Source organism: Hyposmocoma kahamanoa, unplaced genomic scaffold (assembly GCF_003589595.1).
Source record: "Hyposmocoma kahamanoa isolate Upper Pololo Valley unplaced genomic scaffold, ASM358959v1 89, whole genome shotgun sequence".
Lineage (NCBI taxonomy): Eukaryota > Metazoa > Arthropoda > Insecta > Lepidoptera > Cosmopterigidae > Hyposmocoma > Hyposmocoma kahamanoa.
This window is the reverse complement of record NW_020654520.1, coordinates 4649206-4665793: the sequence shown is the minus strand read 5'-3', so window position 1 is coordinate 4665793 and position 16588 is coordinate 4649206. Positions and strand designations below refer to the sequence as shown.

The 16588-nt window shown below is 36.2% G+C and overlaps 2 protein-coding genes across 2 annotated transcripts; both read right to left on the bottom strand.

Moving 5' to 3' along the window:
- Positions 1-3640: 3640 nt before the first annotated feature.
- Positions 3641-5199, bottom strand: LOC113236125 (defensin-like). The gene is made up of 2 exons (XM_026472123.1): positions 5087-5199; positions 3641-4150 (listed from the first exon to the last, which is right to left on the bottom strand). The coding sequence occupies exons 1-2, from the start codon at positions 5154-5156 to the stop codon at positions 3978-3980; spliced, it is 243 nt and encodes an 80-aa protein (XP_026327908.1). The 5' UTR covers positions 5157-5199; the 3' UTR covers positions 3641-3977.
- Positions 5200-8483: 3284 nt separating this feature from the next.
- Positions 8484-12003, bottom strand: LOC113236129 (defensin-like). The gene is made up of 2 exons (XM_026472126.1): positions 11891-12003; positions 8484-9182 (listed from the first exon to the last, which is right to left on the bottom strand). Exons 1-2 carry the CDS (start codon positions 11958-11960, stop codon positions 9010-9012), a joined length of 243 nt encoding a protein of 80 aa, XP_026327911.1. The 5' UTR covers positions 11961-12003; the 3' UTR covers positions 8484-9009.
- Between the last annotated feature and the right edge of the window lie 4585 nt (positions 12004-16588).

Here is a 16588-nt window from a genome sequence, read left to right as displayed (position 1 = left end):
AGTCGAGTAGCAATACATCTCCTTGTGAAAGAGTTTGTCCAGGGAAGTAGCGCCACCTGTTTCTGCCGTCAAGCAATAGTCAGCATTATTACGTTACGGTTTTGAAGCTTAAGGTTCAAAAAGGTGAAAATACAGGCATATGGGACATTTCACCTGTGTCTCAGGGTTAGATACTTGTGTTTCAGGAAGTCACTTGGTACCTTTTTTTTTTGACATTACTTATGACATGCTTATGACAGATTATGTCAATCGATGGGTGGATAGATGGGTGCTTCTAAAATGAGAAGTTAACGGTTAAAACCATTGTGGTGGTTTTCTGACAATTAAAATTTCTAATTAATTTACATTTTTGCATTTGTGAACGTTTTGTTTTTTTTTTTAGAGCAATGCCGTCCGCCAATCAAACCTGCATAACGTAGAAGGTTCACCATCCTTGGAAATTTGTCACCAACTCGTCGGGTCACCTTCACATTGGAAGACACGTGTGATTGACATTTAGAATGGGTTAATGATGATGAAGATGAATGACAGATTTATAGAATATACTATCTCCTGTCCAAAACATCATTCTACATGTGGGAAAATACAGGCTGTTTTTTTATTAATAACCAGGAATGATAATTCATTTTACGTATTCATGAGACATTTTGTTATAATTGGTTATTACGTCACAATTAGCTAACGCGCAGTGTACTTATTTCACAACTATCAAATGTATCCTTATGGTGGTGTGGTGGAACACCGTACACCTTGTTAATAGCAAATATAATGAGCAAATGCTAACGACTTGATTTCCAAGCCAAATTTTTAACGATTCTCGTATCATGAATAGTTTCCGAAAATCTTTTAATTAACAGCGGCGTTTTTTTTTCTCGCTCCCCACTAGTGGTAATGAGACGGCCCCTTGTCGCAATCGTGTCGAGTCGCAACAAAAAGTCGTAAGATTTTCAACACATGAGTACCTTTACCTGGATTGCAAAGTGTGGTACTGAAAAATTTGTTTCGAAAATAATGATAATTCTTGTTTGTACGTTTGCAGTCCTTAGGCAACTACCCTCGGAAGAGGGTAATGTTTTTAGGGTATATAATTATAAGGTGCTATCAAATTACACATTTTCCAGACATTTTCCATTAAAAGGATCCATACACCTAAAAAATAGGAATTATAATTTTATTCAAACATTATGACTATCTCGGCAGCCTAACGGTTTGCAAAGTGGGCACTTGATGAGGAGGTCCCGAGTTCGATTCCTGGTAGAACCAATTTAGGAAATTACCTTTTCTAAATAGGTTCTCGACCCAGACCAGATCTGGGAAGTACCCCAAAGTCAGTCCCGTTGTTCTGGTTCTTCAAAGTACAGAGAATTGCCTAGTACATTATAATCATATAGGTACCATAATCCATGACATTGCCTATGTGATCGTAGCCTAATCATGCTAATGTACAACAAGCGGTCTTATTGTTAAATAGCAATTTCTTAATTACAACCACAGAAAATAAAGAGACGTGAAGTTCGCGTCTTTTGATATAAGACAAAGTTACATTATTGTTTCCTATTAAGTGGCAATAATTTCTAATAGGAAAGTTTCTCTCGAATAACACCAGTAGACTTCTAAACATAAAACGTAATCATTCCAACGTTTTACAAATATCCAATTCGGGATTCGTATAAGCAATAAATAAGAGGAAAGGCTTTCCAGACGGTGCCATGGCAGGAAAAAAGAAAAAAGTAAAAAAGGCAACGGATCGAAGTCTTTCGTCCGACGGATCCAATAATCCGGCCGTCTGTTCGCCGCCTAATGTGATCGTAGCCTAATGAAAAACGCTCGGTGCCGTAGCTATAGTCGAGACTTAGAAGGTAATTTTAACATATAGTAAATTTTGTGACACATTTTTACACACGAATTGAGAAAGGGAGGAGACAAATAAACTGCTTTACCATTTGACGTACAAGTTAAAATTCTTTTAGATTCACTAAGATTATTTCCTTATGATATTTCTTGCCGTTATAAACTCGATAAATTGCACCAAAATTATCGATGTTCATTATCCACAGCCCAACTTCACCTCCTCCTCTCCTCCTCCTCCTCTTGAATTTGTGTCATCAATCACGATCCTGTGCTAGTCTCAACCATCTACGACCCACAACTTTGATAATGTCTTCCACTCATCTCGCTAAAGTACGTCAATTACGTTAAGTTTTTAATGATAAATTCGATAAATTCCAAAAAAATTTCAACATGTTATGCTAAGTGTATACTAATAGTAATAACGCACATAATCAACATAGCCCCGCACTAGGGAAACCCTGTGTCGCGCGTGTCATGGACACACCGATAGACAACCACAAATTATACCCAAACTCACGAGAGAAATAAATGTAGGCCATACAAATATTTCTCCCGGCCCGAGAATCGAACTTGGGACCTCTGCGTGGCAGTCCGGCATGGTGACTTTTCGGCCAAGGAGGCAGTCAATTTGTATAATGATAAACTCGATAAATTGCAAAAAATTATCAACGTCTTTTTCTAATTGATTAAAAATAGTTTTTATGTATTAATAAATTTGGCTTGGATACAAGTCCTTTGACCCATGTCTCCGTTTTATTATGTTTCTGTAAATATGGCCGCCACAAAGAGGATAGGCAATTTTAGGCGGCGTGCTTAGATTGACTCGGGATTCCTTAGAACGGGCCGATACGGGTATTTTGTTCGAGATTCGTATAATTTCGCGTTTTAATCTTCGATTAAGGCACAACAGCACTATCCTATTCCACTTTAAACTAGATTTCACAAAAAAATTGAAAGTCGAAATAAAAAAGACACTTTTCCCTCCAAAAGGCCCAGAGCGAATCCTTAAAAATAGTAAATAAATTTAAAAGTAAGTAACGTGAGTATTTTTATACACGAGAAGATTGATAGAAATGGAAGCATGAAACTGTTTTGCCAGGTGACATACACATTAAAATTTTATCGAATTCACGGAAACTATCACACGATGTTTAGTTGCTATTTTCACAATTTGTTAACATTTTCTGCTAAATCATACAATGATTTGGAAAAAAATCCGTTAAAATCAAAAACGAAGATATGCAACAAGTGCTTTTAAAAATTCGTGAGGTCTATTGACTTGATCTCTAGCTAAGTTGGTAGAGCTGTCGCCCTGGTATGGCACAGACGTAGGTTTGAGTCCTGTCAGATGTAAGGAATTTTCCTTTGTGTTCGATCTTTATATTAACAATTATAACAAACTAATAGAGTAATTGCAGAAAAATAAATTAATACTGTGATAGCAAGGCATCCTAATATTCATTACAATCAATATGATCTATTAATACTAAGAATTTTAAAATGAAGCTGTAGTAAAGCCGAATTGGACGTGGTTTTATTTTCATATACAGCTTCTTTTACTGGTAATAACTCAAAACTCTATTTAGTAATCGATATCAAATTCCCTTCACAGTTTGTGTACGAGATCAATAACACACAACATTTAAACTGCTAATAAATATTTTATTATAAGACTAGTTAATACATTCATAACAATAAATCGATGTAAGAAAAGTTTGATTATAGATTACATAGTGGAGATATAAAAAGTTATATAAAAAAACACACTGACGCGAGTGACGTATAGCTCAGTCCTATAAGTTTTGATATTGTAAAAGCCGTTGCCTACACTATTGCTGAGCTGTTATTCGCATTTTTTTAAATGTCCTTGATTAACCAGTCACGTATCCTAAAGACTCAAGATATTACAAACGATTTTTGACATAATTTTTTGGTATATTTTTTAAAGGTTGAGAAATCACAAGTGCGTCTAGAGACACCGTTTGGCTTTAAGAAGCGTGACGGGCTAAAAAAGATCATGTTTTAGCTCTGGTAACTACCTGATATATATATTTTACAGAGCTAACCGTAATAAGCAAAGCTATTACGCCACCGACACCCATGTCTTTGGGAAAATACGAAAAGATTTAGCGTCTGCAGTGGCACACTCCCTTATCACACCATCCTCCACGGTACCCCGTGACGAGGCAGTGAGCAGCGCATGCAGAGTCTGCCGCTCCGAAGGCTGATAGCAGGTCGCAGGTGGCACGTGGGAGACGGAGGTGATGTTCAAATTCCACGACCTGGTAGTCGCTTTGCTCTGAAATGTAGAATAACAAGAAATTTCTATAATAATGTAGGTACAGGTGATTTTTTTTTAAATAAAGAGTAAGTGCGCATTTGACTTCCATCTCACCTGATGGAAAGTAACGATGAAGTCGACGATGGAGCGTGCACAGGTTAATAAAAGCCTATTTACACTCGCAAAGGCCCATGTTATACCATTCAGGGAAAAAGTCTGCAGGCAAGAATTCCACTCCATAGCCGTCCGCCATATAAATGTGAAAGCGAAAAGCTCGTGCTAATTCTTGGATTATCCACAACATAGGGTGGAGCTTAGCCTACGTCTGGTCACCCGGAAATATAAAATCGAACGACCGTCGATCTGATATCCACAGCAAAGAACAACAAACGAAATGTACTATAGTCCTGAGAATAAATTCCGGCACGTAGTCTTTGTTCTACAAATGAGTCGATTGTACGATATTTCTATCAATAATAACATGGTAGTAGTGGAGAATTTTTAATAAACATCGTGATATTCAATAAAATAGTATTTTAACGGAACAGATTAGTTAATTACCTAATATGTATTGTATGAACAAACAATAAATCTTACAGGAAATGAAGCTATTTGTGTCAGGTCCCATGGTTATGGCTCGTACCTACTCAATAAAGGCCCCGAAACATTGACAAATTTGAAAAAATAAATATTCTCGATTTGCCTATTTCTGCAGCGGTAAAGAGCATTATCGCGTTCCGGTTTTGAAGAGTAAGGGTGCTTCGGGCACATGAGACTTGTCAACTTATGTCTCAGGGTGACGGGCGCATTGGCAGTTTCCCTTAGATCTTCGCGATTTAAAGGTCTGAGTAGCACCTATTCGTGCCGTCACTTTATAACATAAAATCATCTCGATGCGTAAAATAAAATTAGGCCCGAGTAAACGAAAAGTTTCTAGGGACTCGAAAATCTTACCATCCACAGGGTTAGCCATAACGGCAACAACGACAGCCACGATGAAAGCAATAATAATAACTTTAGCCATTTCGAATTGGTAAATATTTGTTAAACTGAAGTAGCAGTTAAACCCGAGTATTGAGTTGTATCTGATGTAGACTACAGTTCATTTCGTCTTTATATATGATGTTGAAAGGATTCCCCTTCGCAGGTCGCGACTCATGATTCATTTACAATACAATTAATGAATAGTTTTCCTGTAGTTGTATCAAGGGACATTTTTGTAAGTCCCCTAAACCCGTTATCACAGTGTAGTCCATCGGATAGGTACAAAATAACATGGCACAATTGCATAAACTGTGGAGTTTATTAGAATTTGAAATATTATTATTAGGGGTGTATTAGAGTTCGAATCCGAGCGGATCGAAGGAATTTTTTCTGAGTGTTTTTTCTGAGTGTTCGATCTTTGTATTAATAATTATAACAAACTAGTGGAGTAATTTCACAAAAAATAATTGAATATCAATTCAATAAAAATTTAATTAATACAGTGAATAGCGACATCTCTCGCCAGGACTGGTAGTTGTAAAGGTACTAACTGGGTGATAAATTTGCAATAGATTTCTCATAGATGGCGCTGCGACTAAAAAGTCGTTGAAAGACCAAGTACAAAGACACGACGCAAGCACATAGAAAAATTCGTGAGGTCCGTTGGTTCGTTCCGTGGCTTAGTTGGTATAGCGTCTGACACGGTATGCAAGAAGACGTCGGTTCGAATCCGACCGGATCGAAGGAATTTTTTCTAAGTGTTTTTTCTGAGTGTTCGATCTTTGTATTAATAATTATAGAATTTGAAACTTAATTTTTAGGCTATTAATTATATTTTTTTTTAATTTACCCTTCAGTAACATGTACGCGTGTGACGATACTCAATTCCTTCATCGTCATCACACCTTTTTATTATCCACAGTTTTGGTTCATGGCCACTTACTATTTACCTATTATTTATAAACCGCCATGAAAATTTTTTTTTGTATACAATATATGTTACGCGATGACTCGCGTCATTTGTGACCCGATTTTAATGATTCTTCTTTTGTTGGAAAGAAGAAAATATTCCAAACCTAAGGGTAACTGTTCACGCATGAAGACTTATTTTTATAAATAGCGCCTAAATTTTATAAGGAGCAATTATTTTAATGGTTGATTTTGTTATGTTCTAATTGAAGGCGTTTTTCTGTCAATGTATTTAAGCAGTGAGCACCGATTTTTATTACCTCCTGTGTTAAATCCCGTATAGTGGTGAACTAGGAGATGAATCTCGTTTTGCGCACTTTATTATTTAAAGCTTCAAATCGTTCTTTACAACTTTTCCTTCACTATTCTTACGTTTGTTACATCCGTCGTCAGTCCCATCAAAATTCTTGGAAGAACTTGACGTGTCCATTAATAGAAATTACCTTTACATCTACTTATAACTGCACTTCGATTACCAGTAAAACTACATAGTTTTATAGGCCCTTGTGAGGTGAATATTATTATTGAGTATTTTTAATTAGTCTTTTTTTTGTGTTGATTACCTATTATGATAAGGCCAGACCAAACGCGGAAAGCGAAAGTTACGAAATACTTTTTTATTTTTTTATTTTAAGTAAACACAGCTACTGCGCCTGTCACAAGTCTCATGTACCTGTAATTTCACTAGCAGCCTTACCCTTTAAAACCGGAACGCAGTAATGCTCACATATTTCAATAAATTTGTATTGATTTGATATTCATTTATTTTTTGTGAAATTACTCTACTAGTTTGTTATAATTATGTGTACAAAGATCAAACACTTAGAAAAAATTCCTTCGATCCGGTTGAAAAGTCGTTGAAAACCAAATACAAAGATCCGACAACAAGCAGTAGCAAAATTCGTGAGGTCCGCTGGTCCGTTCCGTGGCTTATTTGGCATATCGTCCGGCACAGTTTGCTAGAAGACGTCGGTTTGAATCCGGCCGAATAGAAGGATTTTTTCTAAATATTCGATCTTTGTATTAATTCATAGAAATTGGAATGTTTCTTTGTAAAATTGAAAATAAGGTATTTAATTAATAACTTTTGTAAGTATAGTGAAAAATAGGGTGGTTTGTATTAATATTAGACATAACTAGTTGATGACTGTATCACCTCAGTCAACCGTGACCATAGGACATGTAAAGGGCGCGAAACGTTGGTTTATTTCAAAAAACAAATATACACGACTTAAATCAGGAATCTAATTGAATATCAATTCCATACAAGTTTAATTACAGTGAATAGCGACATCTCTAGCCGGGGCAGGTAGCTGTAAAGGTATCTAACTGGGTGATGAAATACTTTCATCGATTTCTCGTAGATAGCGCCACGGATAAAAAGTCGTTGAAAACCAAATACAAAGATCAACAAGTACATAGAAAAATTCGTCAGATCCACTGGTTCTTTCCGTGGCGTAGTTGGCATAGCGTCTGACACGGTTTGCTAGAAGACGTCACTTCGAATCGAAGAAATTTTCTTTGTATTAATAATTATATTTCAATAATTTGCAAGAAAAAAATTTATGAAGTTTTTAAACGAGTTTCAAATCAAAATTGACATTACTTTGATATTCAACGTGACGTATAGTTGTAAATAAGTTCTTTATCTAACGTCATTGCAATTAAGCAAGGTCATTGGTTATACGTCTATCGGAAAGTTTTAATCGAGAAGCGGTGGGAATGGTTTCTTATCTATCAGTGTAACTTCAAGCTATTAAAGAATATAGATCTGATATTTTAAACTGTCATTTTATCATTTACTATTTTACTACTTACTTTTTTAATAACAGTACAGCTTGTGAAAGTGTTCTTTCAGGAAAGTACTGCTACAAAAACAGGTAAAGTGGGAGTACAGCGGTTAAGCTAATGCTACACAGAGGCGGCCGCGGAAGTGTTCCTTGACGTTTGAATTTTTGTAATGTACGAGTTTATATGAACCCTGCCACACTGAAACATGTGGCAGACGCGCGGCCGCCGCGCTTCAGTGTGTCAGGCATCTGTGTGGTCAGAGCATTAATGATGAGATTGTTTCTACACATGAAGATTGATTGATAGAAATGGAAACTTGAAACTACCTTCCCAGACGCCATACAAATTAAAATTCAATCAAATTCTCGATGGCCGTTGAACGATCATTTGTAGTTGCCATTTGTTACAATTCGAGGAACGCTATATTGAAATTTATTCCAGGTTTATATGGCTTTAGTAATCGCTACCAAATTCCATTCACAGTTTGTGTAGAAGACAAAAAATACCATGCAACATTTACACTAAAAGTGAAGTTTATTTTTGTTACATCCAGAACGAATCTTTACGATATTAATTTACGGGAGCCAAAGAAACACCGCTTCGCAGATTCACGTTTATTGCCGTAATGCCTTCCTTAACCTCCACCAAATAATTGTTAAAAGACTACCTACAAGACAATTTATTTTAATACTAGTTTATACATTCCTAATAATATACCGACTTAAAATAAGTTTCATTATAAATTGCGTAGTGGAAACACAAAATAAAATATAAAAAAAATACATGGATGCGAGTGCAAACTCAGTCCAGTATGTTTTGATATAGTAAAGGCCGTTGGAAACTATTTTTTGAAAAGTTTTTGATTAACCCGTCAAACATGCTAAAGAAACACACTTAAATTTTTTTGGATATCTTCAATTTTTTAAATTTTTACCAACTTTTTTACAAATTTAAAGGTCGCTACAGTACCAAAATCGTTAAGGACACCACACATCATAGTCTCTAAAACGAGTGACGGATTAAAAAAAAACTATGATTTAACTGGTTGTATCCCAGATACATAAATTTTACTGGGCTAATCATAATAAGCAGAGCAGTCACTCCATCCATGACTTTGAGAAAATATAAAAGTTTTAGCGTCTGCAGTGGCAGACTCCCTTCTGACACCACCCTCCACGGTATCTCATGACAATGCAGTGAGCTGCACACGCAGTGTCAGCCACTCCGAAATATGACAGCAGGTCGCAGGTGGCACGTGGGAGACGGAGCTGATGCTCAAATTCTGCGGTGTGATAGTCGCTTTGCTCTAAAAGGTAAAATAATGTTTTTAAGAATTTCCATAGGAATGTAGTTACATGGTGCAAATTCATACAATAATCTATTAGATCTAAATGCATAATATTACTACTAACACAACTCATATTCTCGTAACGTAGCCGATGGTATAATATAACCAAAAGTCAAAAGTACTTTTATCACACGAAGATGATAAAAATATTGAGAAATATCATCATCATCAAACTTAAGAGATACTCTTGTCGGTGAAACATCAACAACAACAGCAAGAAGCGTACCCAAAAGGCTTATAGGTGACTTGGAATTAGTTGAGGCGAAGCTGCAGAGCCTTGAACACCGCCGTAAAGTTACCTGCTTGTCGGTCTTCTACAGGAAGGAATTGCATAATTTGGTTCCACCTTCCCCTTTCTATCATCGAGGGTCTAGATATGGCTGGGATTTCACCCTTATGTTGTGCATATTCCCAGGATTCACACGAAGCATCGCTTGAGTGGAATTCCCTACTTGCGGACTTTATACCCCGGGCGCTATAACTTGGACCTTTTCAAGGCGAGAGTGAATAGGCATTGTTTATGTGTGCATGCTACGTCGTCGACCTCATCATCACTTTCCATCAAGTGAAATGGAGGTCAATGTGCACTTATTTTTAATTAAAAAAAATCTTCCAGCTATCTTTCTTATAAGCCAGCTCCTTGACCTGCTTGTACGATACGACACCGGCCTTTTTTTAATTTGGTCTATGTAACTACGCCTAAGTCGACATCTTCCCCTCTTCCCCTCGATCTTTCCCTCCAAAATGGTCTTAAAGAAATTGTCGTGAAAGGTTTAGGTTTAGCGATTATTCGCGATGGAATTTGGAACAGCTTCGACTGTTGTGGCGGTTGAGCTGGGAGTGATCGTGGTACGAAAACAAAATGAGAAAGTGAAGGAAGATGGAACAATTCAAATTTAAAATTTAAATACATGTAAAATAAAAAATGATAGGATACAAGCGGAGAGAGGCGGTACAAAGAGGTGGGATGACGGTGTAAGGAGGTCACACCGTCACAGTCGTGTCGTATCAAATATCCAATCATTTTCCCGCGTCTATATAGTATTAAGAAGTATATGAAACCAAATGTTATATATGTGAAATTTTATAACTTTCCTAATCAACTCTGCTCAAAAGTTGTCATTTTCCAGATATGACTTCCTTACACCAAGGCTGCGATATCCTAATTGCATTTCAGTAATACACATATTTTCATTATAGTAGCACTTCGCATAGCTATTTGTATTTGCGTATTTGATATATTTGGCAAACAATCACCATTGTAGACAGCGGGTGTGACAAAGTAATTTCCTTGTTTGCCAATTCGACAAATACCGCAAACCCCAAATTCGTGCTACCGCGCGTTGGTCGGACACTCGACACACAACAAAGATGCGCATTAAACCGTCCACCTTATGATCATATTCATTATTTTAACTCCTTAAGTTGAGTCCATGTGCAGACGGTCATATTTGTTCGTGTCTGCCTGTTTGTCTGTACGTCAAATATTTTTCCAAGTACCACAAATATCCAATAGCGATTTCAAGTAACCATGTGAAATGCCATCATCACATGTGTTGGAAAATATTTTAATTCCCGAACCGGCATTGGGTCAGGATAGCTACAGTGTGTAGCTATCCTTGGACAAGATTCATGTAGAGTAATTGGGCATAGGTGATGATGCCAATGATGACATATTTTCAAAAGATATAATCGTTTGTCCACAATATATCTTGCTGGAAAGTAAACATGTGGACAAAGATGGCACATATTCGCCTAGAAAAGCGCTTGCATGTTTTCTGAAAGTTTCCTTGAACCTTAAAAGGATGGATTAATCGCAGTAAAATTCCACTAACAAAGGGAACATCCACCGCCGGGCCTCATCGTCACTTACCACAACGTGAAATGCACTCCTATTAATAATGATCCGTACAGAGTATTAAAAAAAACCGACCTCAAAAGTACGTGGAATTACGTCTATTTGCTAAATTCTATTGAAATGTCCTCTAGTTCGTCACTATACAGGACTTGACACTGGAGATAATAAAAATCGGTTCTCATTACTCAAAGTATATTGAGAGAAAAACGCCTTGAATTGGAGAAACAGCAAAATCCACCATTAAAGTAATTGCGCCTATATTAAAGTTAGGCGCTATTTATAACAATGAATCTTCATGCGTGAACAGCCACCCTTCGAGGTGGACGATTTTCTTCAAAATGAAATGGGACCACTATGGAAATACAAACAAAAAAAGAATCATGAAAATCGGTTCACAAATACCGGAATTATCGCGTAACATACATACAAAAAAAAACATACAGACGAATTGAGAACCTCCTCCTTTTTTGAAGTCGGTTAAAAAATAATAATATTCTATAAAATCACTTACTTCTAGTAGATAATTATTTCTAGTGCTTTGAATCATGCTCAAGTCAGGATTGCAATTGAAACACAAGCACTGGAAATACGACCCTAATGGCACGGACTTGAGTATGATTTCTAGTGCTTTAAATCATACTCAAATCCTGACTTGAGCATTGAGTAGAGTTCTAGAATACGACCCTTAGTCTTAAATCATAACCAATAATAATTAAATATGCACCATGATATGCAGATCAGGAAACTTAGTTTGTTTTGGGTTTAAATGCGAAGAAAATAGTTTCAAGGGATACGAAACAAATGTTACCTTCCACAGGGTTAGCTATAACGGCAACAGCGACAGCTATGAAGAAAGCAATAATAACAACTTTGGCCATCTCGAAGTTAATAATTAAAAATGAAATAGCACTTAAGCTTGAGCACTGAATTCTATCTGATGTTTTAACTACGGTTAATGCCATCTTTATATACGATGTTAAAGGGATTTTCATTCGCAGATTATTTTACAATGTAATTAACAAATTGTTTTACCGTGTTTGAGTCTTGACGCAATACCATTGTATAATTCTTATTACGGCATTTTTGTTAGTCCCCTGAATTCGTTATCTTCTCATCGTGTAGCCGATTGGGCAGTGTCTGTCGAATGGCACAATGTCATATAACTATGGGGTTGTTTGGGATTCATTACTTTATTTTTGGTTATTATTTTATTTATTATACTCACGCGCTTAGATTCCCATTGAGATAAACATATACTATCGATCGCCACTTAGCACAGTCCTGACAAACCTTTCATGCTTCACATAAAGTCATCAACATAGAATAAGAAGGCCCGTGTGAAAATACAGGCCCTCTTATTCTTTTAACTAAGCACTCCAGTCGTTTTAAAAACACTGTCAATCTGAGCTGGGCATGTCCTTCGCGGCCGTCCTCTTCCAGTCAAAGTTTCTACGTTAGCACTATATATTTCTTTCGTTAATCCACATTCATTCATCCGCTTTGGTTATTAATTATATTTCATTCCATTTTTCCCTTCAGTAACATGTACATGGATAGCAAAAGTTAAACATGAATTAATAATAGCAAATGATATATTTATTTTAGTAACAGTTAGAGCTCCTTGTGAAAGAGGTCGTCCAGTGAAGTACTGCCACCTTATTTCTGCCGCCGAGTAGTAACGTGAGCATAACTGTGCTTCTGTTTTGAAATGTAAGGGTGCTGGCGACTGTCTGCCATACTGGGGCTAACCATTCCCAAATGAGTCCCGAAACCAATCAACAGACCTTACTAATTTATCTGTGTTTGTTGCCACTTCGCCACACGCCAATTAGCTTAGCTCTGGATTCCTGTTTTTTTTTAATTCTGTCACTCTGAGTGCCACCCAACGTAACGCGTTCCATCTTTCTTTAGGCTACCCGCAACTTTTGGATGTATTGTTGTCGGCGGGTCTCAGTTTTCGCACCGTAGACCATTACCTGCTGAACCATTTGCTCATATGACCTTCGTTTGAGAGAAACGGACACGTTATTACAGCTAAAAACTTGTGATAACGTACCGAACGTAGCATATTCAGAGTAAGAGGAATATACTTTATTTTAAGTCAAATGTTTTAAGCTCTAGCAAGTGCAAATAAAGTCTTGTAGACATTTTGGAGTACACTAAACTTGCCTTCGTTTATCAGCTTTACATGGTTTAACAATCATTACGCTAAATTCAATACTTACGATGTATTTGCCAAAAACGTGCAAAATCTGCTATCGTTTCTATTCTCCCAAAATATGTAGTAAGAGGAACAGCATCATATTTCTTATAAAGGTAATCTATTCGGATACCTCGCGTTCCCAAGATTTCACAACTATCAATTTTTTTTTTCCGCATTTTGAATTTGGAGCGTCGTAGCGACATCTCTTTAAAATCGTTTAAGCTAATATGTTTGTCTGTTTTATCGACTGAAAGACTATAATGCTCCTTAGATTATGAGTTAAGACTTCAAGTCCCTGGTATTTCTTTTACTCCTTCTGACGTCTATATACTATTTATAAATTAAACACTACTTCCTGCTTAGATAGCAAATTTACATTTTTTATGCAATTGTTTACGATATTATTGTACTACATTTAGGGGAAGTCCATTTCCTACTGCCTAAGTTGATAACGGTTATGTTTTTAGTAGATAAGGGACGTGAGCATTAATCTTTCATATCACTGGCTTCATTGTATTGTTTATGCAAGGAAATTATTATTGTAATATGTCAATAAATGTGTACTTTCTTTGTAAGCTTCAATAATGTTTTCTTTGACTTTTTTTTCAATGGGAAATTAATATTTATTCCACTCAGTCCGTCACCTCGTGGTTATCATACAGTAGTGTAGCAATATCTTCCACATGTTATGAAAAAGCTGTAGCTAATACACTCAAGCACACATAATTGGTGCCATCATGCATTCATCATGCATCCCTAAGGTTTTTTTTTAATAGAAAAATTTGCGCATTTGACCTCCATCTCAACTGATGGAAAGTGACTATGAGGTCGACGTTGCACACTTAAATAGTGCCTATCACTCTCGCCTTGAACAGGCCTAAGTTACACCGTTCAGGGAACAAGAGAACAAGAACTGCAGATATTTAAAAAAAATCCGCTCCATTACCGTTCGCCATATAAATGTGGAAGCGAAGCGCTTCCTGCGATTCCTTGGAGTGTCCACAACGTAGAAGTAAAAGCCTACGCCAGACCGCCTATGATGGAAAAGGGAAGACGAAAAAAAAGTTACCATCAAAGAAAAAAGTTCTTACCGGTTTTATCAATTGAAATTTTTAATAAGGATTTGAATATAAATTTCAAAATTCCATAACACTTTCTAATCAATTAACCATTGTTTAAGCTTAAGGGACTTAATACTGAAAATAGAAGGTGAAGGAGAGTATATAGTTATTTTTTGTCTGAACCAAATTTAGGACTGTACTAAGAATACGCCTCCCAGTTTCACGAATGTTAAAAAAGGAAATTGTGAAATGGGTTTACGTTAGTAACGAAATCAACATTTTAAAAGAAAATTACAAAAATACAATATTTATGTCTATATACCTAGTAAGTGTTACGTGTTTTATTTACATAGCCTTACATAAAGGCTAAATTATGCTTAATGTAGAAGAAAAGAAAAATAAAGCGATAATAAAAAGAAAAAATAATAACAAATCATCGTCACCAAGAGGTTGGAATACTTGCCCTTATTAATACAAATATCGAACACTTAGAAAAAAAATCCTTTGATTGGGCTGGATTCTTATCAATGTCTTCCAGCAAAAAGTGCCAGAAGATTGTATGTATTTTTGTATTGATAAATATTACAAACAAGTGTAGTAATTTCACAAAAATGATGACCTCTGACCTTTTGATGACTTTTAGCAGTAAAGTGAATGAGTTTGTCTAGGGTATTACTGCCACCAACCCTATTTCTGCCGCCAAGCAGTGCCACGTCTTACTGCGTTTTGGTTTTGAAAGGTAAGGATGCTGGTGCAATTACAGGCACATGGGAGATTTCAACTTATGTGTCAGAATGACGGACGCTCTGAGCGGCACTGCAACTGTTATGGACAGGCGTGTCGCTTACCACCAGGTGCATAACTTATTCGTCTCATCACTTGATAACATAAATTAATTGTATCTTAAAATGGAAAAATGTAATTGCAACATGGTATCATTTTGTCGTAATACTTAAAAAAAGTAACAATGTTCGATATTGGAATGTAGCCATTATATCAATAATGAATTATGCGAATAAAGAAGAGATTCATTGTACAGAAAACGAGTGAAAAAAGTTAAAATAACAATTTAAAAATAACCTACTTTTCAAGAAGTAAAAGTACTTCAACCAATTGCCACGTCTCATTTCGATTTCATTAACAGCGAAGGTTTTTAAGAAAATTCATTCACTCTTAGCCGAGTAGTGCTGTCTCTACTGTACGCGTTCGAAATAACGTTTTCTGTCTCATTTCCGCGCAATGTTGAAGTAGTGACGTCATAACAAAGTCTCCGATTCACTCATTAAATAAACAAGGAGAAAGATACGCGTCATGTCGGCAGAGCCATTGCTATAGCAAATGACATTTAAAAAGAGAACAGTGTAACAGCCATTGACTTACAATTATATGGACGTCGGGTTCGCGCTAAAAAGTGTCCGAACTTATAGGGCGATAAAATCGTATACAGAGCGTCATTCACGCTTTAGTCTTCGTTTGTTCGACTGACAGCGAAGCAAGCAAAATTAGACAGTACTGCGATGACATTACAATTTAAATTCAACGTTTTAGCTTTTTCATATTCCTTTACGTTTAAATAGGTTGACTTGGGACATTTTTTCCGTGATTTTGTATTAGACCGCAACGTACCTCAAAGTATTCTCGCATCTTTTTTGTGATACCTTTGTATATATGGTTTTAATTTAATATGCTCACATTCTTTTAAAAGCATTTTCAGTCCAGCAAAACAAACAACTTTCACCACCGTGACCTAAAAACAAAATGTTCTTATGGTACTTCTAGAAATGGCGAACACGCATTATTTCTACATATATGTATTAACAGATAACACGTTTACGCAAAACGAAATGTCATATTACCAATTCGCCTAAAAACAGTAGTTTCAAAGATATTACGCTATCAAAGTACGAACTGTGAAATAATAAGGACCAACTATAAAAAATTTAATGGGGTGGCTAGTATGACGCTCACGGCGCTCGTTTTAATTCGTATCCGACCCCGCTGTTCTTCATTATCTTATTACTTGGCTAACTTTGTACACGCCGACTTTGCTTTTTGATACGTGGCTTACAATAGTGCTGAATTTTAAATACATTTTAAAATTTGTTTTTAAAAATTGTCGTAGGAAATATATACTTATTTTAGCAGGAACTTTAACAAAAATGTTTTATCTTAATTATGTTTTATCTACATCCAAAATTCTTACATCGTAATATTTCCTTTTTTAACCGACTTCAAAAAAGGA